This window comes from Girardinichthys multiradiatus, chromosome 14 (genome assembly GCF_021462225.1).
Source record: "Girardinichthys multiradiatus isolate DD_20200921_A chromosome 14, DD_fGirMul_XY1, whole genome shotgun sequence".
Classification (NCBI taxonomy): Eukaryota; Metazoa; Chordata; class Actinopteri; order Cyprinodontiformes; family Goodeidae; genus Girardinichthys; species Girardinichthys multiradiatus.
Window position 1 is genome coordinate 36,438,068 of NC_061807.1, and position 26,908 is coordinate 36,464,975.

At 38.9% G+C, this 26,908-nt stretch overlaps 2 protein-coding genes across 2 annotated transcripts; both read left to right on the forward strand.

The window, feature by feature from the left end:
• The first annotated feature begins 823 nt into the window (after positions 1–823).
• LOC124880103 (tripartite motif-containing protein 16-like) lies at positions 824–12,353 on the forward strand. Its single transcript, XM_047385024.1, has 7 exons — positions 824–1,150; positions 2,893–3,267; positions 3,401–3,496; positions 8,525–8,758; positions 11,036–11,198; positions 11,286–11,345; positions 11,454–12,353. Exons 1-7 carry the CDS (start codon positions 911–913, stop codon positions 11,984–11,986), a joined length of 1,701 nt encoding a protein of 566 aa, XP_047240980.1. The 5' UTR covers positions 824–910; the 3' UTR covers positions 11,987–12,353.
• Positions 12,354–13,441: 1,088 nt separating this feature from the next.
• LOC124880098 lies at positions 13,442–24,854 on the forward strand. Its single transcript, XM_047385015.1, has 7 exons — positions 13,442–13,671; positions 17,516–17,646; positions 18,459–19,550; positions 19,687–19,923; positions 20,014–20,232; positions 22,657–22,732; positions 22,941–24,854. The coding sequence occupies exons 1-7, from the start codon at positions 13,497–13,499 to the stop codon at positions 24,035–24,037; spliced, it is 3,027 nt and encodes a 1,008-aa protein (XP_047240971.1). The 5' UTR covers positions 13,442–13,496; the 3' UTR covers positions 24,038–24,854.
• The last annotated feature ends 2,054 nt before the right edge of the window (positions 24,855–26,908 follow it).

The following is a 26,908-nucleotide window of genomic DNA, read 5'->3' on the forward strand; positions in this document are numbered from 1 at the left end:
AACATGCCCTGGTTTGTTTTTGGCTGTTCTGTTTCCGGGGTTTGAAGAGAGGCCTTTTGCAGGTCCTGGTATCTGGCTTGATTGCTGCCTGCTTATTAAGAACTGCCAAACATGCATGTGTGGCAGTTCTTAATAAGCAGGCAGCTTATTAGGAACTGCCACAGCAGGCAATACGTTTTTGTTTGAACGAATATATTTTTGGTTGGAACTACTTCTTATTTGATTGAATAGCATTGTTTGATGGAATAATAAAAAGACAAATTTCCCTCCATACTCTTGTCCTCAGTCAGGGCTGGATTCAAATTGCAGAAGTCCCTTGGGACAGTGTTGAAAGAGATCCCCCCATCATCATAACTGGAACGACGTTGGAAATAGTGTCCACAATACCGAAATTAACCAATTTTATTGTAAAAACTGCATTTCTCATCCAGCAGAATATGTTTAGACACTAAACATTGTGGAGTACCTCACTGGCCTATGTAGGTAGATGGCAGCTTCACCTCACCTGCCTCAGAGCACATCTACAATTCAGATTCCTCCACAGATTGTTGAGATGTCAGAAGGTGGGGTAGAGGCGAGGCAAGTTACTATGGTTTATATAACTGCACCTTACCAATAATATAAACCTGTTAAGGTGGAAAAAAACGTAAATCATATCAGCTGGCGTCTTATTGGTTACCCCTGTCATAACCCTACATTTTAATTCCGAAGCTGCTCACAGATTATGCCCAGAATGCCTATTGGGACAGGATCAAATAATTTATCAATTTATTTTGGCTATACTGCCAGGAAGCACGAGAACCACTCTTGCGACTTCCCGTTTTTCTTTTTTTCTTTTTTTTTAAGAAAAACGAAACTTAATGTTCGCGCGCTTTTCTCTGTAACTCTGCGCAGGTGAAGTCCTTTCAACATGGCAGAGAAGCCGCCACTGCGTGCAGTGGACTTAGACCACAATCAGTTATGCTGTTCGGTGTGTTTGAGCCTATTCAGAGAGCCTGTCACCGTCCCTTGCGGACACAGCTACTGCAGGAGCTGCATTGAGGTCTGCTGGCAGCAGGAAGAGGCGGCGAAGGGTCGGTACAGCTGCCCGCAGTGCAGGGAGGTCTTCCAGTCTCGTCCTATTCTAGGGAAGAACAACATTCTGGCTGAGGTGATGCATTTACACTCATTACAGTTGTTATTTTATGTGACATAAAACAGTTAGTTGCTACGGTTTATTCAGAGCTCAGGTATGTAACGCTAGACCGTCACGTGGCTAAACAGCTGAAACGCGTTTTTACTTGACCATGCCGCCCTAATCAATACGGAGCCCGCGAGGGGACATGGGGGAATTGGTTTTCTTTTGCGTCCCCACGCAATATTTTTGCGTTTGCTCGCAAAAGTTAATTACCTTGAAAAAGCTGTGCATTTTGGAGCAGCAGCAGCACACATGACAAACTGCTCACAAAACAAACAGCACTGATATGGCACTGGTATGGTTTATTTGTCATATGCAGGTTAACATGCAGTCAACAATGCGATTAAATGCTTAGGATAAGAAGAACCGTTCAAATCACTATAAAAGCAAAAGCACGAATGGCGTGCAAAACAAAGTTCTAATTCAGCAGCAATAAGCAAATGAAGTGTCACAAATGTGGTTTAGTCCAGCATTATTGTCCAGAGTTCAGTAGTTTGACACCTTGTGAATAATAACTGTCTTTAAGTCTGATTGAAGATCATTTTATTTAATGCCTATTTCAAAATAAATCTCAAAAACGGGTGTAGTGCTTGTTCCAGTTTTTACAGTTATCTGGTTTGGAAACTATCCCACAAAGTATTGCGAGATAACGCAAAGACTCTTGCGTGAAAACGCATAAGTATTACGAGCGAACGCAAAAGTATTGCGTGGGGACGCAAAAGAAAAAAACAAAAACGTCCCCCATGTCTCTTCGCGGACTCCGTAGTAAATCAGGGCTTGCAGTGAGGAACTATTGTCCACTGCTGAGACCTCCTAAAAAGAAAAGAAAAGAAAAACATAATATTGATGGTAGGTTTATTTAACCTTACTGTAAACATCAATATAAAAAGAAAATAGTTCATTTAACATGTTTGTAATGTCCCCCTACATGTTTATATTAACATAGATTATGTTTGGGTAATTTTGATTCCAATCCAAAAAATTGGAGGTTAAAGTGATTAGATGTGTCAAATAATTGTTTCTTTGCAACTGAGAGAATGATTTGTGGATGAAGGAGCCCCAGAGAGGAGTCAGGGTATGAGAGTTGTCCTTTATATTTAATCAGAATATGAATAGGTACTAATTTTCCCCCTATGAAAAAAATAAATAAAATCCTTCTCATGTATTTTTCTTTATTTTGTTCGTTGGTTTTTTTCTAATGGGTATTCAAAGTTTACTTTAAAACATAATTTTGTTAAAATATAAGCAGTGCAATTTAATTGTTGCCATGATCTTTGTGAGAAAAAAAAACAACCCACAATTGGCTTTGTTTGGGTAATGCTTGTAGTGCACATAAACAAATTGATGTACGTTTCACAAACAACTGTCACTTCACTCAAAATCACAAAGAAACTGGTCATGTCTAAATAAAAAAAAACGTACATAAAAGCAAAACATTTGGTCTTGCTTTTTTCTGTATACTTTAAGAACCTACAATATTTTGTCTATCGATTGTATTTTCGGCGTTGTTACATGTCCTGTTTCTATAAAACCAAATTCAGTTTTGACTGAATGAGAAAACACATTAAAAACGTGAAGTAAGATGAATTCAATGTTGTATTAGTTTTGTTTGCTTTTGGATGAAACGGATACAGTTAAAACAGCTATTAGTAAAAAGTGAATTTTTGTTTTTAGTTTTGTGGGGTTTCTTTTTTTTTCTCCCAATATTGATATAGGTTGTGGAGAAGCTGAAGGGGACAAGCACCAAGCAGACCTCTCTCTCTGCTGGTCTAAACAGTGCTGGTCCAGAAGACGTTGCTTGTGATTTCTGCTGTGGGACTGAAAGAAACAAGGCCTCCATGTCATGTCTAACGTGCTTGGCATCATACTGCGATTCTCACCTGGTGCCTCATTATAGAGTTCCTGTGCTAAAGACGCACCAATTGGTCTCGGTCACAGTCTCACTGAAGACAAAAATGTGCAAGGCACACAACAAGCTGATGGAGGTCTACTGTCAGACTGACAAGAGCTGTATCTGCTATCTGTGCGGTATAGATGAACACCGGGGACACCATATTGTTTCAGCTATAGCAGAAAGAGCCACAGAGCAGGTAGGAACAGAAACACTGCAGTGTGCATGAAATATGAAGCTGTAAACTGTTTACAAAGGTACAAAGAAGCCTAAATCTTTACATAGGCCAATGTTGCTTAATTTTAAACTGAATTTTAACTTTCATTGTTTAGAAACAACTGATTGAGAATCAAACCATAAACCAGAAAAGACTCCATGATAGCGAACATGAGCTGAAGCAGTTGGGGAAAGCACTCAAGGATTTTAAGGTATGAAAATCAAGACAATTTGAACAATTAAGTGTTGTCAAATTTGTGTTATAGTTAATGCAGTAACCATATTGACCTGCAATAATCATTAAAACTTGCTTTTACCAGAAAATTGATAACAAATAGCAGCAAGGCCAAGATACTGAAATAATAAAAAAAATATACGGTGTATATATAAGCATGTCTATTTTTTTCTTTACATTTAATTTCTTAGGTTGTCATAGTGAACAATCTTTACAAAAAATGTATATAAAAAATCTTTTTACTCCCATCTCATTACCAGGAGTTGCAATCCCAGTATCAACGCACGTAAAACCACAATGTACGATACATGCTGTTTCTGGAAAATCTAACGTCCTTTAGACTGATCGGCCATTCACAATCTAAAAGTACAACCTTTTTGCCAATCGGTGAATTCATCATGCAGAAGTGCTAAGTAGTCGAGCTAACAACAACTCTCTTTTGAGTGACATTTGTTAACTAAGAAAGAAGAATCAAAATCATATATATTTAGTGTCATTGAGGTGTGTAAAAATGAAGCCAGAGGAAGCACTTTATCTGCAATAAGCTTCTATAAAGCAAACTCAATATTTTTGGAGATTTGTCAATCATTCATTCAGGTGGCCACTCTAACAGGGGTTTAGACTTCAGTAGCTAACAGGCTGAAACTCTTGCTGAAAGATTTCCCTGTTTTATCATTTTAGGATGCCAAATTACCAAATTCACCTGGGTAATTATTGCATGTTAATTTAGAAATAATAAAGAAATCATGTTTTAACTGCAGAACTGTATGACAGTCTCAAACATTGTGACTTTTCCTCTGTGTTCAAAACCTGGGAGACAACAGATACAGTACAGACCAAAAGTTTGGACACACCTTCTCATTCAAAGAGTTTTCTTTATTTTCATGACTATGAATATTGTAGCTTCACACTGAAGGCATCAAAACTATGAATTAAAACATGTGGAATTATATACTGAACAAAAAAATGTGAAACAACTGAAAATATGTCTTATATTCTAGGTTCTTCAAAGTAGCCACCTTTTGCTTTGATTCCTGCTCCGCACACTCTTGGTATTCTGTTGATGAGCTTCAAGAGGTCGTCACCTGAAATGGTTTTCCAACAGTTTTGAAGGAGTTCCCAGAGATGCTTAGCACTTGTTGGCCCTTTTGCCTTCACTCTGCGGTCCAGCTCACCCCAAACCATCTCGATTGAGTTCAGGTCCGGTGACTGTGGAGGCCAGGTCATCTGGCGCAGCACCCCATCACTCTCCTTCTTGGTCAAATAGCCCTTACACAGCCTGGAGGTGTGTTTGGGGTCATTGTCCTGTTGAAAAATAAATGATGGTCCAACTAAACGCAAACCGGATGGAAAAGCATGCCGCTGCAAGATGCTGTGGTAGCCATGCTGGTTCAGTATGCCTTCAATTTTGAATAAATCCCCAACAGTGTCACCAGCAAAGCACCCCCACACCATCACACCTCCTCCTCCATGCTTCACGGTGGGAACCAGGCATGTAGAGTCCATCTGTTCACCTCTTCTGCGCTGCACAAAGACACGGTGGTTGGAACCAAAGATCTCAAACTTGGACTCATCAGACCAAAGCACAGATTTCCACTGGTCTAATGTCCATTCCTTGTGTTCTTTAGCACAAACAAGTCTCTTCTGCTTGTTGCCTGTCCTCAGCAGTGGTTTCCTAGCAGCTATTTTACCATGAAGGCCTGATTCACACAGTTTCCTCTGAAAAGTTGTTCTAGAGATGTGTCTGCTGCTAGAACTCTGTGTAGCATTGACCTGTTCTCTAATATGAGCTGCTGTTAACCTGCGATTTCTGAGGCTGGTGACTCGGATGAACTTATCGTCCGCAGCAGAGGTGAGTCTTGGTCTTCCTTTCCTGGGGCAGTCCTCATGTGAGCCAGTTTCTTTGTAGCGCTTGATGGTTTTTGCGACTGCACTTGGGGACACTTTCAAAGTTTTCGGACTGACTGACCTTCATTTCTTAAAGTAATGATGGCCACTCATTTTTCTTTACTTAGATGCTTTCTTCTTGCCATAATACAAATTCTAACAGTCTATTCAGTAGGACTATCATCTGTGTACTGTATCCACCTCCTGCACAACACAACTGATGGTCCCAACCCCATTTATAAGGCTTGAAATCCCACTTATTAAACCTGACAGGGCACACCTGTGAAGTGAAAACCATTTCAGGTGACTACCTCTTGAAGCTCATCAACAGAATACCAAGAGTGTGCGGAGCAGTAATCAAAACAAAAGGTGGCTACTTTGAAGAACCTAGAATATAAGACATATTTTCAGTTGTTTCACACTTTTTTTGTTCAGTATATAATTCAACGTGTGTTAATTCATAGTTTTGATGCCTTCAGTGTGAAGCTACAATATATGGAAGCAAATCGTTACCATATTTCAAATGAAAAAGCATTTTCAGAAATGCTTTTTCATTTTAAGAATGTGGCTACATTGTTTGACTCATAAATGAAATTAGTTATCAATAATCCTATTTGCATTTGCATTTTCTTCTTCAAGACTGCTCATTCTTTCACTTAATTAAAATGAAAAAGAAAAAGACATTTGAGATTTATTTTTCAAAATGTACCCCAGCAAATAGATACCAAAATTCAATTTGAAATGTAAAATTTGAAAATGAAAAAGCATTTCCAGAAATGCTTTTTCCTTTTAAGAATGCGGCTGCGTTATTTGACCCATAAATAAAATTAGTAATCAATCATCCTATTTGCATTTGCATTTTCTTCTTCAAGACTGCACATTTTATGCCATAATCAAAAAGAAAACAAAGCAAACATTGCTTTTTCGTTTTCGTGGTCTGCCCGCAAAGTACTGCCCAGAACTCGAAAACGAAAAAGCGTTCCGAGTGGCGGGCGCAGCAGAGTGACGTCAGCAGCCGCTCTTCCTCAGCTCCCTGCTGACCGAGCTACCCATCTTGTTCGGTAGGGAGCGCTGTGCATGTCTGCAGTGCATTACATTGCAAACGTGCCGAGAAATTGATTGAATTGGAGCAGGACCGAGCTCAATTTGTGTGCCACCAGAACTACCACAGCCTGCCACCAGAACTGCCACAGCCTGCCGCAGGGTGGCACGGGATTCCACGAGGATGCCAGAAGGTGCCAGACCGGCCGTAAAAACTTGCCAATGCGGTTGCCGTTGTTTTTGTGGAAGCTGATGCTGATTATCGGCAAATGGGATGTCGTTGTTGTTATAGCCTGTTACCTTTTAAATAATGATTTCATTATTGATTATTATTTAATAAACAGCTTTAGACCCATAACATAAGGTGATTGTATTTACTTGACATGGAAAATAAATAGCACTATGTGTTTGTGTGACGTGTTGAAAGGATGACGAAGATTTATTGCACAAACAGCCGCTTTATTATAGAGCAAGAGCAGCTATTCTGAAATGTCACTCACAGAAAATTATAAATAAATGCTTAAAAACACGCTGGATGTCCCAGGCCATGAGGATGCCACAGTCTGCCACCGGAACTACCAGTTCTGCCTGCCACTGCCACAAATTGAGCTCGGCTCTGCTGCAATTCAATCAATTTCTCGGCACGTTTGCAATGTAATGCAATGCAGACGTGCACAGCGCCCCCTACCAAACAAGATGGGTAGCTCGGTCAGCAGGGAGTTGAGGAAGAGCGGCTGCTGACGTCACTCTTCTGCGCCCGCAGCTCGGAATGCTTTTTCGTTTTCGAGTTTTGGGCAGTACTTTGCGGGCAGACCACGAAAATTAAAAAGCAATGTCTGCTTTCTTTTCTTTTTGATTATGGCATAAAATGTGCAGTCATGAAGAAGAAAATGCAAATAGGATGATTGATTACTAATTTCATTTATGAGTCAAACAATGCAGCCACATTCTTAAAATGAAAAAGCATTTCTGAAAATGCTTTTTCATTTGAAATATGGTAACGATTTGCTTCCATAACAATATTCATAGTCATAAAAATAAAGAAAACTCTTTGAATGAGAAGGTGTGTCCAAACGTTTGGTCTGTACTGTATGATAATAAAAAATTGTACATATAACAAGTTTGGTCCTACTGTGTGTGGTGTACAGCGACACAGCAACACACCACACAAACAGATTTCACTCCCAAACATTCCCATGTCAGACGGAAAAAATCGTAAACCCTCTCTGGGTGAAACGTGAGTTCAGAGTAATTACCCTCTGTTTTTTGCCGCACCTCGCATTCTGATTGGCTACATTACATGTTCAAGAGACTGCATGCTCGTTTGTCTTTGGGGAACACCCCACACGGTAGGATATGGGGTCAAGACAATCCAACATGTTGTATATCCCTGATTTGAGGTCGGAGCGGTCCTGACATCCTTCAGGACAGCTAGATCACTCTTAAAACACCACTCATGGCAGGATTATCTGATAAGATTATCTTACGAGCCATCATGGTAATCGGGGCATGTCGTAAGAGGAAGATCAGGTCAAAAATCAGCATAAAAATCCTGTCGTATGAACCAGGCGTAATATAATACAGGGGAACCTCGAAATAAAAAAAACTTTGAATGATTCAACTGTACAAGACCATCCGAAACAGGCATTTTTTTTTTCTTCACACTAATGTGCTGGAGGGCTGTGTCTTATGTGTGATTTCTGCTGCACGGTTCTGGCAACCCTGGCATTGTTTTGCCAGTTGGCTGCAGGTGTTGCTGCTAAATGCAACCTGTATCTCTTCAGTTGTTTTTTTTAACCTCCCCAACAGATTCTGTCAGAATCAAATCGGGACTTTGACTGGGCCAGTTCAAAAGGTTAATATTAAATTTAGTCAAACTAATCATTTTAAAAGATTACTTTAACCGGGGTATGAATAATTTTGCACTTCAGTGCATGGATTTATTTTAGTTTTTTCTCATTTGTTCCGCGGAGGGAATAAATACATATGCAAACACTTTTAAGCTGTTCCTTCTTTGCTCATATCATGTTATTACCAATCTTAAAAATAAACTTCATGCTCACCTTTGTATAAACAGAGTTGTAGCCAGACTGCAGTGGAGGGCGTTGACAACATCGTCGATATGTTGATTTCCTCCATACAAAAAAAACACCATTTGGCAAAGCAGATGATCACCATGAGAGAGAAACAAGCCGTTGCTGAGGCTGAAGAGCTGCAGCTCCAGCTAAAGGAGGAGATCACCAAACTGAGGAAACGAAAGGATGACCTTCAGAAGCTTTCTCTTACCAGCGACCATGTTCATTTCATCCAGGTACCTTCATTTTTAATGTGCTGTACAGTGCCATGTTTAAGCATTGAAACCCATTGAATTTTTACACATCTTGTTAAATTAGAACCACGTTTTAATGGGACTTTCTATTACTGCCCAACAAAAAGTAGGATACATAGTTTCCAATGATATGCTTTCTCGTCCACTACAAACATTTTAAAAATAAAAGATCTGAAAGGAATGCGATGCATTTTAATCAATCTCCCTGAGTAAATAAAACCACCTGCACGTACAACTGCAAGTCTTGGAGCTGCAAGTCTGACTGGATGGATAGGATCAGGGATCTAAAGGAGTGTTGGTTACAACTTGCCGCTTTCAGTGTTGCTCTCTTTGTCTTGCTCCTTATGCAGGATGTTCAAATGCTTTTCTTGCTTTATATAGGCATATAACAATATGAACATTTTGTATCACAATATCTATCAATATTGTCACGGTTTTGTTAGACTGGATTAAATATTTGCAAAAAGTGTTTCCGTATTTGGGCAAATGAGTCGGCGTGTCTAAAATATCCATTAATGGACAGCTCGGAATTTCCTAATGTAGACAAAACGGAAGTCACTGTTTTTGGTTCCCAAAAGGCAAGGTTTTGTAAAGCTACTTTACGTTTGTCAGTGACTTTTATTCATTAACCGTTTTTTCATTTTAAGCTATTTATGTTTCATGTTCTTATATTCAAATGAGGGGGCGGAGTTTTATCCGTGCGGTGGCGCTGGGACAGCAGGGCCGAGCTCAATTTGTGGCTGAGGCAGGCAGATTTGGCTGGAGATGCCACCGGAACTGCCTCAGCATGCCTGAGGGAGCCAGGGGATTCGGCGAGGATGCCAGAAGGTGCCAGAGTGGCCGTAAAAGCCCGCCACGGCGGTTGCTGTTGTTTTTGTGGAAGCTCATGCTGATTATTGGCACATGGGTTGTCATTATAGTTACTAATCTAATCAGCATTGGCTTTCAAAAAACACATACTTGTATAGTATTTATCAATATTTTCATTATTATATTTATTATTATTATTAGCCAAGTAATGACATTGTCTTTAAATGCATCACATTAGGAAACAATGTGTGTACTGTTATACTCATAAATGAGTGAGATTCTAATCCCGCTTTCTTTTCTAATGTATGACACAAAATTAGAGCTACCCAAAGTACAACAAGCTTTTAATGTAAGAAAAGAACATGGCAGACATGTTAATATTGGTCATTGTGGGCTGAATGGGTGCCTCTGGATTGGGGGGATGGTTGGGACTTTCCTTGGTGTGCCTTGCTCTGGAGCCGACAGTTTCAAGTGGTTAAAAAGTAAATCATAATTTCATAAAATGGAGTTTTGACGAAAATTCAACTTGGAAGACTCGCCTCCACTTCCATCTCCGTCTAATTACTCCACCACATTCTCCGCTCCAACCAATGAGCTCCTGATCTACATTCCTCTTCAGCCAATCATCCCTCCAGGCTTTGCTTTAAAAGATCTTCTTACGCAGAATCTCCTGATCTTCAGCTGAGCTTCGACCCTCCTCTACTCCATCTCCACCATCAGGCTTCAAGCTCCTTCCGACTCCCTTATCTTCTCTGGCCTCCACTCCATCCCCGGGGGAAGACTTCTCTAATTCTAACCCTAAGATGTTTATTCTAGCTCATGTCATTATCAGCATCCATGTCTTCCACCGGGGTCCGAGCGCCAAAAGAAATCAAACATCAGCTAATAAATTCCTCTAATTGCCATCTCTGTGTTTCTCTCATTTGTGAGTCTTTCCAGGTTAAAATAGCCCTTCCCCATTTACTTATGTTTATTTACCATTTGATTGATTTACTTTCTCATTTCTTTTTGCCACTGCTTCCTTGTCATAACACAAATTGTTTTAATATATTCCTGCATTTGAGGATGCTTTCTGTATTTGTTATAATTTTTTTCTGGACAATCAGAATACTTTATTTACCATTTAAATAAACACACATTGCATTGTGCATAGATAATGGACTCTTTTTAATTTAATATTTCTGCACATTTTGGTTGCTTTTTTGTCTGTTTACCTATTTTTACCATCTTTGTTTGTCTAAAAATCTAATAATATGAAACTTCCCCAAACCTCTTGCAGAACAGCTTTATTTAGACTGAGGTTAAAGTACACACGCATTTCTGATTTCTGCTGACCAATATGCACAGTTCACAGACTTGTCTTTTTAAAAAAGAAATTAAAAATATGCCAAATTCTAGTTGACTATCTTTTCGTCTTTTATTAATGACCATGGGATTTCCTTCCTCCAGACTTTCCCAGCTCTTTCCACTTCATGCGAATCTCCAGACCTGCCACCAGGTGCTGTTGTTCGACCTCGTGAGTCAATGGAGACTGCCTCTCAGTTTATGGGTAAACTGAAAGATGACATAGAGCACCTCCTTGAGGACTTCTTGCCCAAATTTTCTGCCAAAGGTACATGAGATGTGCAAGATTCTTAATTTATGTAAAGATTGCTTCCTTAGGGGTGTGTGGGATTCAGGATTTCATTTTTGTTGTCAGTGTCTGCAGTAAATGTGCTGCTGCCACCTGTGCCAAAGTCCAGAGAACAATTTTTACTCTGTAAGTAAAGTATTTAACACTCTGCCTCCTAATAATGCATTAAATTATGAATTGAACACCTGGTTACTGATCACAATAGGAATCTAAATTCATGTTTGGTTTTTCCAGATAGCCGTATCCTAACACTCGATGTCAACACTGTCAACAGCTATTTGGCCATCTCTGAAGAGCAACGGCGGGTGACTTATCAAACCAACTGCGTGTACTATTCTAGTCACTCAGACAGGTTTGGGAGTATGCAGGTGTTGTGCAGAGAGGCTCTGTCAGAGCGATGCTACTGGGAGGTCCATTGGAAAGGTTCCTTTTGTGCAATAGCTGTGGCGTACAAAGACATCTGCAGATCATCGAATGGGTCAGAGTTTGGATTTAATGACAAATCATGGAGCTTGGAGTTCTCCAAAGATACCTATACTTTCCGACACCGTTATAAAACAAAAACGCTGTCAGGCCCTCTGTCTTCCTGCATCGGCGTGTACCTGGATTACAAGGCAGGCACTCTGGCTTTTTACAGCATCTCTGAAAAGATGACCCTGCTCCACAAAGAGCAGACCACGTTCTCTCAGCCCCTTTATCCTGGGTTCGGGTTAAAGTGCCCTGCTTATTACACACAAGGTTATGTAGAGCTGGTGAAGTTGTGGTGATGAAGCTGACGTGTAACTGAGCAGTTATTTACCAAGATGCAAAACAACTAAACTTGTTCAACTTTTTTGTAGAGTTCTGGTTATCAGCTTAAGTTTTCGATCTAGTATTTACACTTTTACTCAGGACACTGTCTGTTATATTGAGGCGAATGGCATAATTGTTCTTCTGATAAATGTTTTGTCTGCTGTATTTGGTAGTTTTATTTGTAATATGATTTTTCTAAATCATATTACTTGCCAAAGCCTAATATCCGTGTGTTTAGTCTTCTGTTACTTTCTCATTTTGAAGCTTCGTTTAAACAACTATTCCAAGTTTATTTATACTGTCAAATATGTTTGAATAAAGTGTCTAAGATATAATTAAAAACCAACCATAAGTCCTTTTTTTTTTCTTGACATTTGGCAAAACAATCTGAGGAATCGATCTTGAAGGGTTGTGACTGAAACTTGTCAGGACGGCTTCAGGTTGAACTTTGTTTCCAATATTTAATATACTTTATAAGGAAGCTTTCTTAATCCTACATAGTAAAATATGATCAGCATTTTGTATCGTATTGGAGCCACACATGTCGAACTAATGCCTCGAACTCGGTGTCACACCCTAATAAGCCTTTTAACTCAAAATGCCTGCAAAGGTTTCTAGAGCCTCTAAATGTTCTGTCACAATCATGTGGACAGTCATCGACACCCTCGCAAGGAGGGAAAGCCACAAAACGTCATTGCTAAAGAAGCTGGTTGTCCAGGGTGGTGTATCCAAGTGTATATTCGTAGAAATCTGTGCACCAGCAACAGGGATACCTTTGACCTCGAGGGGATTGTCAAGCAATATTCATTCAAGAATTTGGGGGAGCATCACAATGAATGGACTGAGGCTGGAGTCAGCACATCAAGAGCCACAACGCGCAGACAAATCCTCCATGTTGGCTGTAAGCATCTTACTTTGGCCAAGAAGAAAGGAACCAGTCTGTTGCTCAGTCGTCCAAAGACCTCATATGAAAGTAAAGTTTTTATTAGACTTTAGCTTAGATTCAGTGCTTTTACTGGACCATTTAGATCACAATCTCAGATATTATAAAAGTGCAATGATGGAAATTACCTAATATTTCTGAGTTGGTATCTTGGGAATTTGAAATCAAATTTTGACTTGAACTACACAACAGTGTAATGTATGGAATATATATATATATATATATATATATATATATATAGTTTGTATATATGTGTGTGTGTATATATATATATATATAAATATATATATATATTCCATACATTACACTGTTGTGTAGTTCAAGTCACTGTTGATTTCAAATTCCCAGGAGGATACCAACTCGGAAATATTAGGTAATTTATATATATATATATATATATAATATATGTGTGAATTGACGTGACAGCTTTGACTCCTCCCTGCCAAGAGTCACTTCAGTTGTTTTTCTTGTTGGCACTAGGGGGCGCAGCTCCCAGTATTAATACTCTGGACGTCCTGAAGTTTGGATTAGAAACGACAAGAATGGGGGAAAATTACCAGTACCCTATTTTCTTCGAGTGTAACAAGCTTCATGGGGAGCAGAAGAATAAATTACAGGCATATTTTCGTGTCCGCCGACGGTCCGGTGGAGGAGACTGCGGCCCATTGACAAGAGTGGCCCAGGACGTCTACAGGATAGCGTTCAAAAATCAGACGGGTACAGTAAAATACAGTCAATTATCTGGTATAGTTTTATTCTGCGGCTTCATGACATGGACACCTTGTTTAAAGGACGTAGGCGAACCTTTTTAAAATGTCCTTCAAAACATGAACGACTATAAAACAAGTATGCTAGTAATTATTATGACTTCTACTACTGTTATTACAGCCTGTATGTAATGGAATTGGACCAATGGGAACGGGAAGTTTCACGGGAAACAGAAACCTATTTCAAGCTACGTAACACCGTAAAGAGCAGCTGAAAAACGGACAGGGTGGGAAACAAAGACCAACTCACAGCAATCATTTATTAAACCGGCGCAGATATTAAAACATATTGACGGTCTGTGTCATATTAGTTCATCAGAATTACACCTTTGAAAATGTTTCGTCTACTTTAACGGAGGTTCTGTAAAACTAAAAGTTAGAAATTTAGCAAGTGTCAACATAGTTTGGTTTAAGTGCGTCACCACCACAGAGGTGGAACAACAGGGTCAGTTGTCCTGGGCCCGGGGGGACAGAGCTGGGCCCTCCAACCATTATGGTCAAGAATATTTCTTTTCAAATTAGTCTTGTTTGTAGATAAACCTAATATTTAAGTTACATAACACATTTTAAATCAATTCCTCCGTGCTACGTGTCCTTGTAGTTGTGGTCAAAAACCCTTCCCATCCATGACACAAAAATATTTTGGCCGCCAACAAAACTCCTGACTTCAGTTCATTAAGCCGCTTCAGCAAAATATAAAATGCTTGGTGTGTTTCAGGTAGGAAGGAAAAATACACAACTTCCCCATCACTGATTTAACCATGTTTGATTCACGTTTCCCCAATTCAATTATTTCATTTGGTAATAAATGAAGACCTGTGAAATGTATTAAAAAGAATATTTACATATTTATCATATATATATAATTCATGTCACATATAACAAGGTTTTTTAATAACTTTGTGTCACTGTTGGCTTTCTACGACAGTAATATTATTTAGAGCCTGTTCTAAAGAGGAATAGAATGGAGCAGATGGGAGAGGGGAGAAGAAGACAAATGGAGAAGATCAATCATGTCTTTAAATGGCAAATAATCATTAATTGTCAACTAGTTACAGAAGGACCCGGGTAGCGGGTAAGATTATCTTGACCCTGGTCAACACTAAACACAGCCAGTGGTTTGAAATGAAGGTACAATGCTTAGATTTTCACTGTACTATAAAATGCTTTGCAATTTAAAACATTGTGCAGCATTAGTTCAATATTTATTAAAATGATGCTGTCTAACTAAAAATAGACAAAGTAAAACCAAAAACTTTGTTGTCAAACTTGTTTACTGTAATGAAGCTGGGCAATCACTTAGCAATACTAACTCAAGCACAGAGGTAATCTTGGATTCACTTTCCACTCATTATCTTTAAAGGGACAGTCACAGTTTTTTTAGGTGGAGCTCAGGGGGAAGGTAAAAGCTCTTCTTTTTGCAGCCGCCACCATCTACTCTGCTCTAATGGTGCAAACAGGTTCACTGACTCACCAGTTTCTGTCAGAGACCTGCTGTGTATGTATAATAGTGGGAGTTATAATTAGAACAGGTCCCATAGGCTGGTAAATGTTTATAGCTGCGCTGCTTAGTAACCTGCTCTAGAATGACGTCACTACTAGGCGAGTCCTCACCGCTGCTCACAGGATCTAGGGTGGAGGTGAGCGGACGTGGATGGTGGTGATTTACTTCTGTAAAACTCTTCTATATAAAATCTGCCAAAGGAGGTTTAGGCCCATGGCATTTAGAGATCAGATGTAAGCATGTCACACAAGCGGAAGCTTAAAATATTAACGCATAGGACCGCAGCAGTATGGAAAGCCACAAGTGCCACAATTCAATGAATTAAAAAGTCCCATAAGTGATATTTATACATGAGAAATTATTTTTATGTAAAATTGTGGATGCAAGTGTCAGATAAGTTTAATCTATCTTTATCTCAAATAAATAAATATTAATATTTTTTTTATTTGAATCTCCAGTGATTGTTTCCTCCTGGTCATGTGCTGCAGAACATCAGTAATTTATTTTCTCTCTCCACTTTACAAATTAAAGTCACTCAGTGGGGTTAAAGCTACTATAAAATGTTTGGTCTGCAGTCGCTGTGCAGGTTAACCAATCAGCTGTTAGGGTTTTCCTTTACTGAGACATAGCAGCAGTTTAATGATGCAAAAAGTAATTTTTACACTATGTATGATTTTACCTTGTGTTTGAGTCACATTTTGATTAGCTTTCCCAATTAATTACAACAATATTGAATTATTTATCAGATATATTTCCAATGTTATATCTGTTAACAGCTCTTCTTTTTGCATAAATAAAGATTAGTTGTTCCAGGAGGCTGAGTCTAGTTAGAGCTGGTCCTAAACTTAATCAGATTTCATCCGTAAAACAACTCCAGTCTCATAGACAAACACCGCTGCCGTATTTGCATTGGATGGTTCTTTAGATAACATCTGAGGTTATTTAAACAGGAGTTTGAGCTAGTCCGTGGTCCACAATATTGGTCAGAAAGTCTTATATGCATAGTAAAATAATTTCTAATATTTCTTTAAAAAATCTGAAATGAAAAGAAAACAGGATAAAGCCTTATTGTGTTGCAACAATTATTTAGGTCATTGACTATTTGGTTTTTATTACTCATGTTTGTTGTTTTTTTAGGGTCACTTGACCAATTCATGCCCTCATCTCATATTCATTTTATATTTCATAGCTACATGTTGCCATTTCATCCCATCTGCTTCTATCCATCTGCTTAAACCAATGATTATCACTGTATTGTTTATTATATTTATGTATTCCTATAAATAATGGTCATAAAACCTTTTAAATTGTCACGTAAAAATGACATTTAATTGTATGTTTTCTGAAAACCTTATATAGTTGATGAGTAGAATAAATGAAAAAACTTTTAAATTGTTGGTTGTCAAAGCTGTTGGAACGTTCCCCCTGATGGATATAAATGAACATATAAGTTGGTTTAAAATATCCAGTGACAGGTGGCTTCATTTGGTGCCAGAACAAGTCGGGTATGAAACCCTCCTAAGTAAATATATTTCTAAAGGTGCAATTGATATGAAATACTCCTCAGATGTCGGTAACAACCCATCCAGTCCTCGCAATCAAAGATATCCATAGACGCTAAAGAATCTGAAGTCGTGTAAAATAAAATGGAATGACGCAGGAAAAAAGGGTTGAGCACGGAGGTGGGGAAAGCCTAGAAAAGTCATGACAGCAGTTGAACCCCTTTAGTAATTAGAAAATAATCCCGCCACTTGGTGCAAATTATCATCAGCTGGTTTAGTCCCAACAGATGGCCTCACTTTCAGTCACAAAAAATGCAAAATAATGTCCAGGGTGATGAACGGTTCTATGCAAAAGTATCCATTCACGTTTTCTTCCACATGTAATGACATTACAACTAGAACCTTCTGGTAGAAGTCATTCCTGCCCACATATGCTCCGCATCCAGTTTGACCGAGCACAAAAAAAAATCTCTTGCTGTGTAAAGCTGGTAGAGAGATACAGCAAAACACTCGTTGCTGCAAATGCAGTGAAAGCTGGTTCCACAATGCGTTGACATTGGGCCGGCAGAATACAAAAGCACAGCACGCTTTTCAGATTCTTCTTTGTAAAACTTTGTGGAAAAATGTGTATCATTTCCTTCCACTACTTTCTGACAATCCATCACATCATTTCAAATAAAATATTAACACTAACACAGCTCATGCTGTTGTGTTTCCCCCTGCACAGGGTTGGAAGTAAGCTGTGTATGTAAAGCTCTGAATAATCTATGTGATATATTCTGCTGTAGATCAACAGGAAGTACTGAGGAGATCCGAGCATGCAGTTAACTTCAGTGATGGTCGTCTGGTGTTCAGTGTCAGGGGCAGCCTGTCACCTCCGACCTCTCCTCAAGACACCACCCCTGCAGCGCCAGCAGAGGTCAGCACAACATTTCTTTTACTTGCTTTGTCAAGGTTTTCTAATTTGACAACACAAACGTGGATGTAAAATAATCTATGAAATTTACGAGCCACTGCTCAATTCCTTATATTCTGCTTCCAGGGGGTGTTGAAAGATGATCAGCTCAGTAATGTTAAAAGATACAGTTTCTTCACAATTAGATTGTTGGATATTTTTCATTTCCAAAGTGATACCCAAAAAGGAAATATAGTTTGAACTTTGAGCACAATAAATAGTTGAACTGAAGTCAAGGCAAGTTCATTTCTATTGCACTTTACAGAAAAAATTGAGGCGTTTAGAAAAAACAAATTGTATTAAATAACAAACATAATGGTGATTGTAAAATTGCATATCAAGGACGAAAGGGTGAAATGAAAACAAACACCTAACTAATACATGATGGAGATAACCTGATAAAGTTGACCAAAAAATGACCTTTCACATTTACAGTACAGCTGCAGTAAACTGTATTATTTACCAAACGATTAGAGGACGGTGTAAAAGCCTGGGTGGAGAACTCGGGGGTGTTCTGTTAGGGTTTTTCTGTATTTTTACCATCTGTGGCACTATGCCAATAGAAAAGTAAAGTGGAGTTAAAACTGACAAAGAAAGCAGTTAATGATCAAAGAAATGCAAAGACTAAAAATACCACAATAGCACTTTAAATATTACTAGAAAATCTGTTTCCCTGAAAGCAAAATCTGAAGCAATGAGGGAGCAGCTAAGATTTATACTCAGTGCACTGTATATGTTTACTTTGTAAAATGTGTTTATTGACGTCCTTTTAACAGACCCAACAGTCCATTCCTGACTCAACTGCCACACTGAGTGGTAAGGAAGTTGAAGAAAAACTAGAAGAACTGGAGCTTTCTACCCTGAAGGACTCTCCTGATTCAGAGGAACCGCTCAGCTCTGGTTATTACTCTGCAGAGCATTACCAAGTGAAGGAAGAGACCTTAGTGAGGAGATTATCTCAAACTGAACCTGTGGGTGGAGTCAGTGACCAGAGGGGAGAGAAGGGCCGACAGTCTGATGGTACTCTGAGCCAATATGGTAAAAATCTACATGAGGATGAAGCACCTACAGAAAACCTACAGTGTTTAGATGTAGAAGATGAGCCACATTTAAGTGAGCGTTTTGGAACTTTGAGTTTCTCTGAAACAACCACACCAGTAGCCACCTACACCCTTACTGATGGTATTCAGTTGGTGGTGTATCAGGGGGACATCACCACGTTTGAAGCTGACGCCCTGGTGAACTCTGCCAATGAGGATCTGAATCATTGCGAAGGCGTCGCTGCTGCCCTGAGTCAGGCTGGGGGTCCTGAAGTACAGAGTGAAAGCGATAATCTAAAGAAATATAAAGGAAAAATCCCTACAGGGGAAGTGGTAGTGACCAGTGGGGGTAAACTACGCTGCAAAAGACTGCTGCATGCTGTTGGTCCTGTGGGTGGGAAAGCAAATGGGAAGGAGAGGATGTTACTGGAAAGAACTGTTCGCCGTGCTCTGAGTTTAGCAGAAATGATTAAATTTAAATCCATCGCCATTCCCTGTATTGGCTCAGGAGTGTTTGGCGTTCCCATCATAGTTTGCTCCGAGGCCATTGTGTCTGCTATCAAGGAGTTCTGTAGTCAGGGTGAGCTAAGTCTTAAAACAATTGCACTGATAGATGACAGAGGGGAGGTGGTGAGGGCCATGCAGGAAGCATGTGACAGGCTTCTTCTGGGGCACCGGGCTGCATTCCCTACAGAAAGCGAAGGTCCGCTAGGAGTGGAAGTTCAGTTTGATTCTGCATGTCAAAGCGTAGCCAGAAGAGCCACTGCTGGTGCTCAGAAGGGCCTTGTCCATGTGGAGATTGTTCTGGGGACCATTGAGAGCCAGCAGGTGAGCATTTATTTCTCTAAAAAAGGTTGATTTACCAAACTGTAAAGTGGTTTGATCAATGCAGTGTGACAGCACTCAGCAAAGTCACTAGTTTGCACAGATAAGTTGGTAATCTGTGATTTTGAACTTATTTCAGACAGATGCAGTGGTATCTCCTATGGTCAACCACGATCCTCTGTCTACCCGAGTTGGAAATATTCTCAGCAAAAAAATTGGTCTTAAGCGAACTAAAAAGGTTGAACAGGAATCACGAGAGGAATCGATGCCTGGCGACATCATACTAGTGGAAGAATTGACTGGAGTTCCTTTTGGTGCCGTGTTTTTCCTCAGCCTTCTTCCATGGGATGAAGAAGACAATGGAATTGCCGTCGAGGTGAGATAATTAATCATTTTTACTACATTTAGACTGTCCGGATCAGTTTAAAATAATTTTTAGTTTTTTTCTGATACTGATTTGTTGAAGGTTCTCCGACTGGGCATCAACAAAATCCTGACTTCCTGTGAGAACAGAGGGTTTGGATCTGTGGCCCTACCTGCACTCGGGGCTGGCATTGCCCTTCGTTTTCCGGACGCTCTGATCGCCAAGGTTTTACAGGAGGAGATCTGTAAATTTGAACAGGAGAGAACCACCAGCACACCAGTCCGGGTCTGCATTGTTCTACAAGATGAAGAGGCTATTGAGGTAATGTGCACACACAGACTGCTTACAGATGAAACATTTTGTCTTTAGGGATCAGTTTACGACAGAAGGGTTTTTAACTAATCATAATGGAAGTGTTAAATTAAAGTGGAGGAGTTGTAATATTTTAGCTATGTTGAGCTTCTAGCCAGCAACTAATACCTAACTGTTAGTTAAAGTACACAATATCTAATAAGCACTAAGGTACCCATGACAAGACAAAATGCATACTTTGAAGCTGTATTGCTTGAGAGGACGTCTGCATGGGAAGTTTCATTGCATCTGTGTAGTCATCATCACCACAATTGATTTTTTTTAATAGCCATGATATACATGGGAAGCTGAAGACAGTAGTCATATGTGGCTCTAAAACATGCGTCCTGCGATTGAGCCAGTCCTGCATACGCAGATCCCAACTCCCTCGTTTACACGAGCAAAGTACAGCTTGGTAATAAATATAGTTTTAGTTACCGTATTTTCCCGACTGTAAGTCACACTTTTTTCCATAGTTTGGCTGGTCCTGCGACTTATAGTCAGAGAGGCTCGTCAACGGTGCAGTTTCATCTCCATGCCCTGGTAGTTGCCAAGGAGATGAATATAAATGACTTTGTAGACGAGCCTGTTGTTCTGTGTGCTTTTGTGTAGTTAAATAACTTGCCTTTTCAGATTAAATGTCTGTTCTTGGACTTGGATTTTGTGAAATACATTTCTAAATCAATGCACCTTATAGTCCAGTACGACTTATATATGTTTTTCTCCTCTTCATGATGCATTTTTTGACTGATGCATCTTAAACTCCAGAGCGACATAAAGTCCGGAAAATACAGTAGTTAATAAGTGCTATGCGTTCATGCTCTGTACTTCAGTAATATATTCTGTGAAGCTTTTTCTTTAGAGCTTCAGAAAGTATTTGTTGGGAGGATTCAGATATTTTGCAAAAGGTATTGAGAAACGGTATTACCATCTAAATAGGTTGTTTCATTTCCAAATTTAGAATAGAAATGATTAATATTTTTCAGTATTTGCTGTGACAAAAAACCAGTCTGGGGTCTATATTTGCAAATATAAGAAGCAGAAAGACAGTAACACTGTCCTGCTAAAGGTGACTTTGTGTTATGTTAAAGGAAACTTCCAGATTATTATGAATTCAATCAGATGTTGAAATATTCATGAGTTACACCCCAGTAAGAAATAAATGCCCCAATGTGGTGATTTAGTTATGTGCAACACAGGGTGTGGAAGCTGCAGTTTCCAGAGGACTTTACCCAGAGCTGTAGTTCAAGGCAATAAATCCCATCTGAGGTTGCACATTATTTTGAAGTTGGTTGGAGGAACTTATGAGAATACTATAGGAGTGGGATGAACAATAATAAAGAAAATAGGAATGACACTTTTACCTTTATTAAATGCATCAGTTACATTTATTTTGATTTCTATGGGGGACATTTTTGCTTACAACCTGTTGGGTCAACATGAAATCACCTTATTGTATGGCTTTCTTTTTTTTTAAATACAGCCACACATTCTAGATGGAAGCAAAACCCTTAGGATTATATAATATAATAAAGTCAAGTTTATTTATATAGCGCTTTTCAGCAACAAGGCACCCAAAGCGCTGTACATGAGGAAAAACATTACAATGATACAGAAAAACAAATCAAATGACACTAATAAATAATCCTTGGGAGTTTACTGGTAAGAGCTGGTTCTAATCCAGTCTTTCTAATAGAGGTAATTAGCTCATTAAGTCCTCTGTGGTAAAGAATTACCACAGAGTAAACATACACCACATTGCAAAAGTATTGGGACAAATCATTGAATTCAAATGTTCCAATCACTTCCATGACCACAGGTGTACAAAAATCCAGCACCTCAGCACGCGGACTGGTTCTGCAAACTTTTGTAAAAGAATGGTTCACTCTCAGGAGCTAAGTGAGATGACAGGAACAACAACTCAGCAATAAAGCAATGTATTAGGTTTCTAAAGAATCAAAAGCTTCGGACCTCAGAGCAGCTTTATCTTAAGCCTTAAGATAACAACTGGAATGCAAAACGTGTGTGTCTGTTTCTCTAGGCTGAGCCCCTTAGTTCGAGTGAATGGAGCTTTTAATGCTAAAGCATACACATAATATTAGATAATGTTATGCTCTTGACTCTGTAGGAACTTTTTAGGATAGGGCTCCTTTAGGATAAATTCAAGAATTTGGTGAGCCATGAATTCTCGTCCAAGATCGGTGTCTGATGTCACAAATGCTCTAATGTAAGAAAGGTCAAAAATCCCCATAACCACACCAATGCAGCCTTTGTAACACAAATGGGATGTCATCAGGTTTAGGTGTGTATAAATGCTAGTGACTCGATATGTTTGGCAATATGGTGTATTAAGTTGTATTAAACTCTTATATATTGAATATCTTGTCTCTACAGGCCTTCATGCATGTCCAAGAAGATATGAACTACAAAAGATTCACTGGAAATGATGTGGAGAGTGACCAAAATCTGGGTGGGTGTAGATAATATACGAACTCTAAGATTTAAGTTTAATTTTGTTTTCAGCCGGGGTTATTGTATTATTTTAATATTATATTCCACAGTGACTAATGGTGGATTTCCTTCAGCAAAAGTATGATAAAACAATTATTAGAGAGCAAGAGAAAAGTACTTAACAGCACTAAAATGTTCAAGATTGAACTGTATTTCATTTTCTCCAGAATCCAGTACAAAGAGGATTGTTCTGCTGGGGAAAACCGGATCTGGGAAAAGCCACCTAGGTAACACCATTCTGGGAGAGGACGTTTTTCCTTTATATCATTCTCCTAACTCAGGAACATATGCATGTCAGTCAGAGACAAGAACGGTCCGTGGGAGACGCCTTACTTTGATCGACACACCTGGTTTCTTCGACACTGCCAGGAGTGAAGAGGAGTTGATGCCTGAGATAATGGGTTGCCTCACTGAGTGTGCGCCTGGACCACACGTCTTTCTCATTGTGCTCAAAGTGGACAAATTCACAAAGCACGAGCAACAGCTTATCACCAAAATATGCAAGCATTTCTCAGAGGATGCTTTAAATTATGCTGTAATCGTGTTCACTCATGGTGGCCAGCTCCAAGAAAGGATGACAATCGAAGAGTTTGTCAGTCAGAATACGGATCTGAGTAATCTGGTGAGGAAGTGTGGAAGTCGGTGCCATGTCTTTGATAATAAACACTGGAACGGAGAAGACCAAGACGATTACAGGAGCAACCAGGTCCAGTTGGAGGCGTTCCTTCAAACACTAGACAAGATGATGGTGCAAACAAAGGGATCTTACTACACCAATGATGTTCTGCAGCACGTAGAAGAAAAGATCCAGAAGCAAGAAAAGCAGATTAGAGAGGTCTCAGTAGATTTACCCCCACAGGAGGTCAGAAAACAGGCTAAAGCCCTCGTGTCCAATGAATTTTTGACAAAGCTAGCAGGTACTGCCACCGGCGCTGTATTGGGGGCATTTTTTGGAGTGAGAGCTTTAATGGAAATAGTTCTGAAGCTTGTGAACAATCCAGCCCAACTGATGAATCACGTGAGAACCCTGAAGAAGATGGCACTACCTGCAGCGGGTGTAGCAGGAAGTGAGGTGGCCATTGCAGCCGTTGGAGTGGTCGCAGGTGTTACTGCAGTAACTGCGGCTGCTGCAGGAGGAATACGAGGTGGTGCCATTGGATATAAAGTATCTACGGAAGCAAAAACTCCAATAGAGGCCATAGAGAAGACTTATGAGGCTGTCATGGAGAACAGAAATGCGTTAAGGATGCTTCCACCAAATTAGTATTTGGCATTGGCAGTTGTAAAAACATGGAGTTTGATGAATATTCTTATTCTCTGCAAAGTTATCTTAAATGTATTTTTTTGTGCAATCACTCGCCCCATTGAGCAGAATCATTTCAGTGCCTTTAACCGTGGAAGTTTCAGCATCAACTAGTTAAACTAGTTTGCCTCTTTATTTGAAGGAATGTCTATGATTAAACTGCACCTGCAAGCTATAATCAGTAGGGGGAACCATTTATCTTTTTTTCTCTCTGTTTTTTACAGTTTTTATTCCTGCTTTTGTAAAGGTACTGAATGACATAATTGTCATACTGGGTCATTGTTCCACAAACATACACTGATAAGGCACAACATTATGACCAGCATGGGTATGACTGGTCTTCAGAGGGTTCAGCACTGTTTGTGATCAACAGAGAAACACTGTGGATTCTGATAGCTTTCCTTTTAGTGTGTTGAGACCAATCATACAGAATTACTTGTCTAAGATATTGATTTGTAGTTTTTGTCTATTTCTAAACAGTTTTTTGTGCTCATTTATGTACTTTCAGTGGTGTACTTGTGTTAACAGTTAAGTTTACAGATTTTTACATTTTTACCTTGTCTTAGGCGTATGGGTTTGTTATTTAACTCTCTAAACCTTTAAATTCTTCGTGTTCATTCTTTCACATAATTTATCAATGTGTGCTCCAAGCTTTTTTGTCTGTTTTCAAATCAGATTATGCCTTTGAAAATTAAACATTTTTGTTAGTCTAGGCAAAACTTTGTGTTATAACTTTATTTGAAAGATAATAAAAAGAAACACAGGCATAAACACTGAATTTCTGTCTTGAAGGGAGCCCCTATTAAATATGAGATCTTTTTTTTTTCTTTAACGTGTCCTGTATGGCTGAGTAGTACTCAGAATTGTGGTCTGATTGCCCAAAAGACACCAAACAGATCTACTTTCACACGGTTATTGCTATAATGCTGCGCTTTATATTAATAGAAAACCTTATTAGAAATTGGTTTGGGATTATTTCAATTGCAATAAACACAGAGATGGAAACTAATGGGACAGAAAGAAGGGGAGAGAGAGAGGTGGGGCAAAAAATTAAAAGGAGGTAAGAATAGAGGAGAGATAATATCCGACTACTTCTACACCTGCAGAGAGAAAATCCCTGGTGCAAACAACACATATATCACAACATTACTGACAAGTACACAGTACAAAATAATATAAGATGTATTATCTGTAAACACCTGTGGCTGTATGTGTGAGCGCGCTTGAGCCACAGACCCAACCAACAGGACCCAAGGAAGATATCCAATGACCCCCCAGAGCATGGGAGCCCGGGGAAGACCACAGCCGGGTCTACCGCTCACCCTAAACCCCCATAGAAGTGCAGAGCAGCCACAGTGAAGAAGCATCTGGCCTCGTCAACTGTGCCAGAGCAGATCCAGTCATTGACCCAGAGACCCAAGAGCGACCTCCCTGCCTTGGACACTGAGAACCACCAACACACTGGCGGGCAGAGACACCAGCCACCGACCTGGAGAGTGACGGCGTGGACATAGGCCCCCACATAGGGGCAATAAGATGGTCCAGGAAACGGGGCAGCCCAAGACCCAACCTGACAGAAAAATGTCTTGTTTTTATGTAAATTGTAATAAATGAACTGTAATAATAGGTGTTACTGAAAACCTCCTGGTATAAGAACATGTATGGTAATCATAGTCTATGTGCTGGAGATAATAATCAAAAAAGTATTTTTATTGAGTTTCAACTAAATTATTAATATAGTCTTAATTTTACATGATATAAATGGTCTTTTGCAAATTTATTCAACATTTGTTGACTGAACAAAATTACATTTGATAACAAAACGTTTAAAAGACTTTCATAATGTCCAGCGTTTAACATCTGATTTCTTACTTTTTTAATGAGAACAGATGTTTTGTTTGATCAAATTTGCCAATTTGAACAAGTTAAATTACCAAGTGTCCACCTTAAAATTATGGAAGCAAATGTGTCCCAATATTCAAATTAAAATGGAAAGTCAAATTGATTTATGGAGCACTTATGACAAAGCAAAGCATTTTCCTCTTAGTTTTCTCATTAGTTGTGTTACACAATGAAAAGCCTTGAAGAAGAAAATTAAAACGCAGTTCGAAAGATCTATTATCAATTTTATTTATGAGTCAAAAAATGCAGCTATGACGTTAACACATTTTAATTTTCAAATTTGTCATTTCAAAATGAATTTTGGTCACTTTTAGCTGGGACATGTTTTGAAAATAGAATGTTAAATGTTATTTTATTTATCATTTTAATTAATTAACAGAAGTAGCAGTCTTAAAGAAGAAAATGAAAGTGCAGTTTGGATGATCTATTAGTCATTTATTTATAAGTTAAAAAATGCAGCTTCATTTTGAACATGAAAAAGCATTTATTAATCCATTTTAATTTAAACATTGGGACACATTTGCTTCCATATAAATTGAGTTATTTCCTGAACACTTAATTTGATATTGTTATTTTGCAACCTTAATATACAGTTAAGCCCAAAATTATGCACATCCGTAAAATATATAAATTTGAAACCATTTTCATTCAAAAGCAATAAAAGATAATTAAACTGCAAAGAGAGTTTTCAGGTACACATTTTATTTTGCGATAAAAAGAAAAGAAAATCATGAATATTTGTTTCTTAATATGCATAACTAACCATGACAAAAACCTGACATCAAAAGTTTCCAAAAGGCTCAGGATCAATGAAATGTTGAAATCCCGGTTAACAATGGCTGTAAATTGTTAATGATACAAAATCTAGAAATTTTGTGCAAAGTCTGATTCTCTAAGTGTAACATATTAGCTGTATCCTTTGTTTTCCTT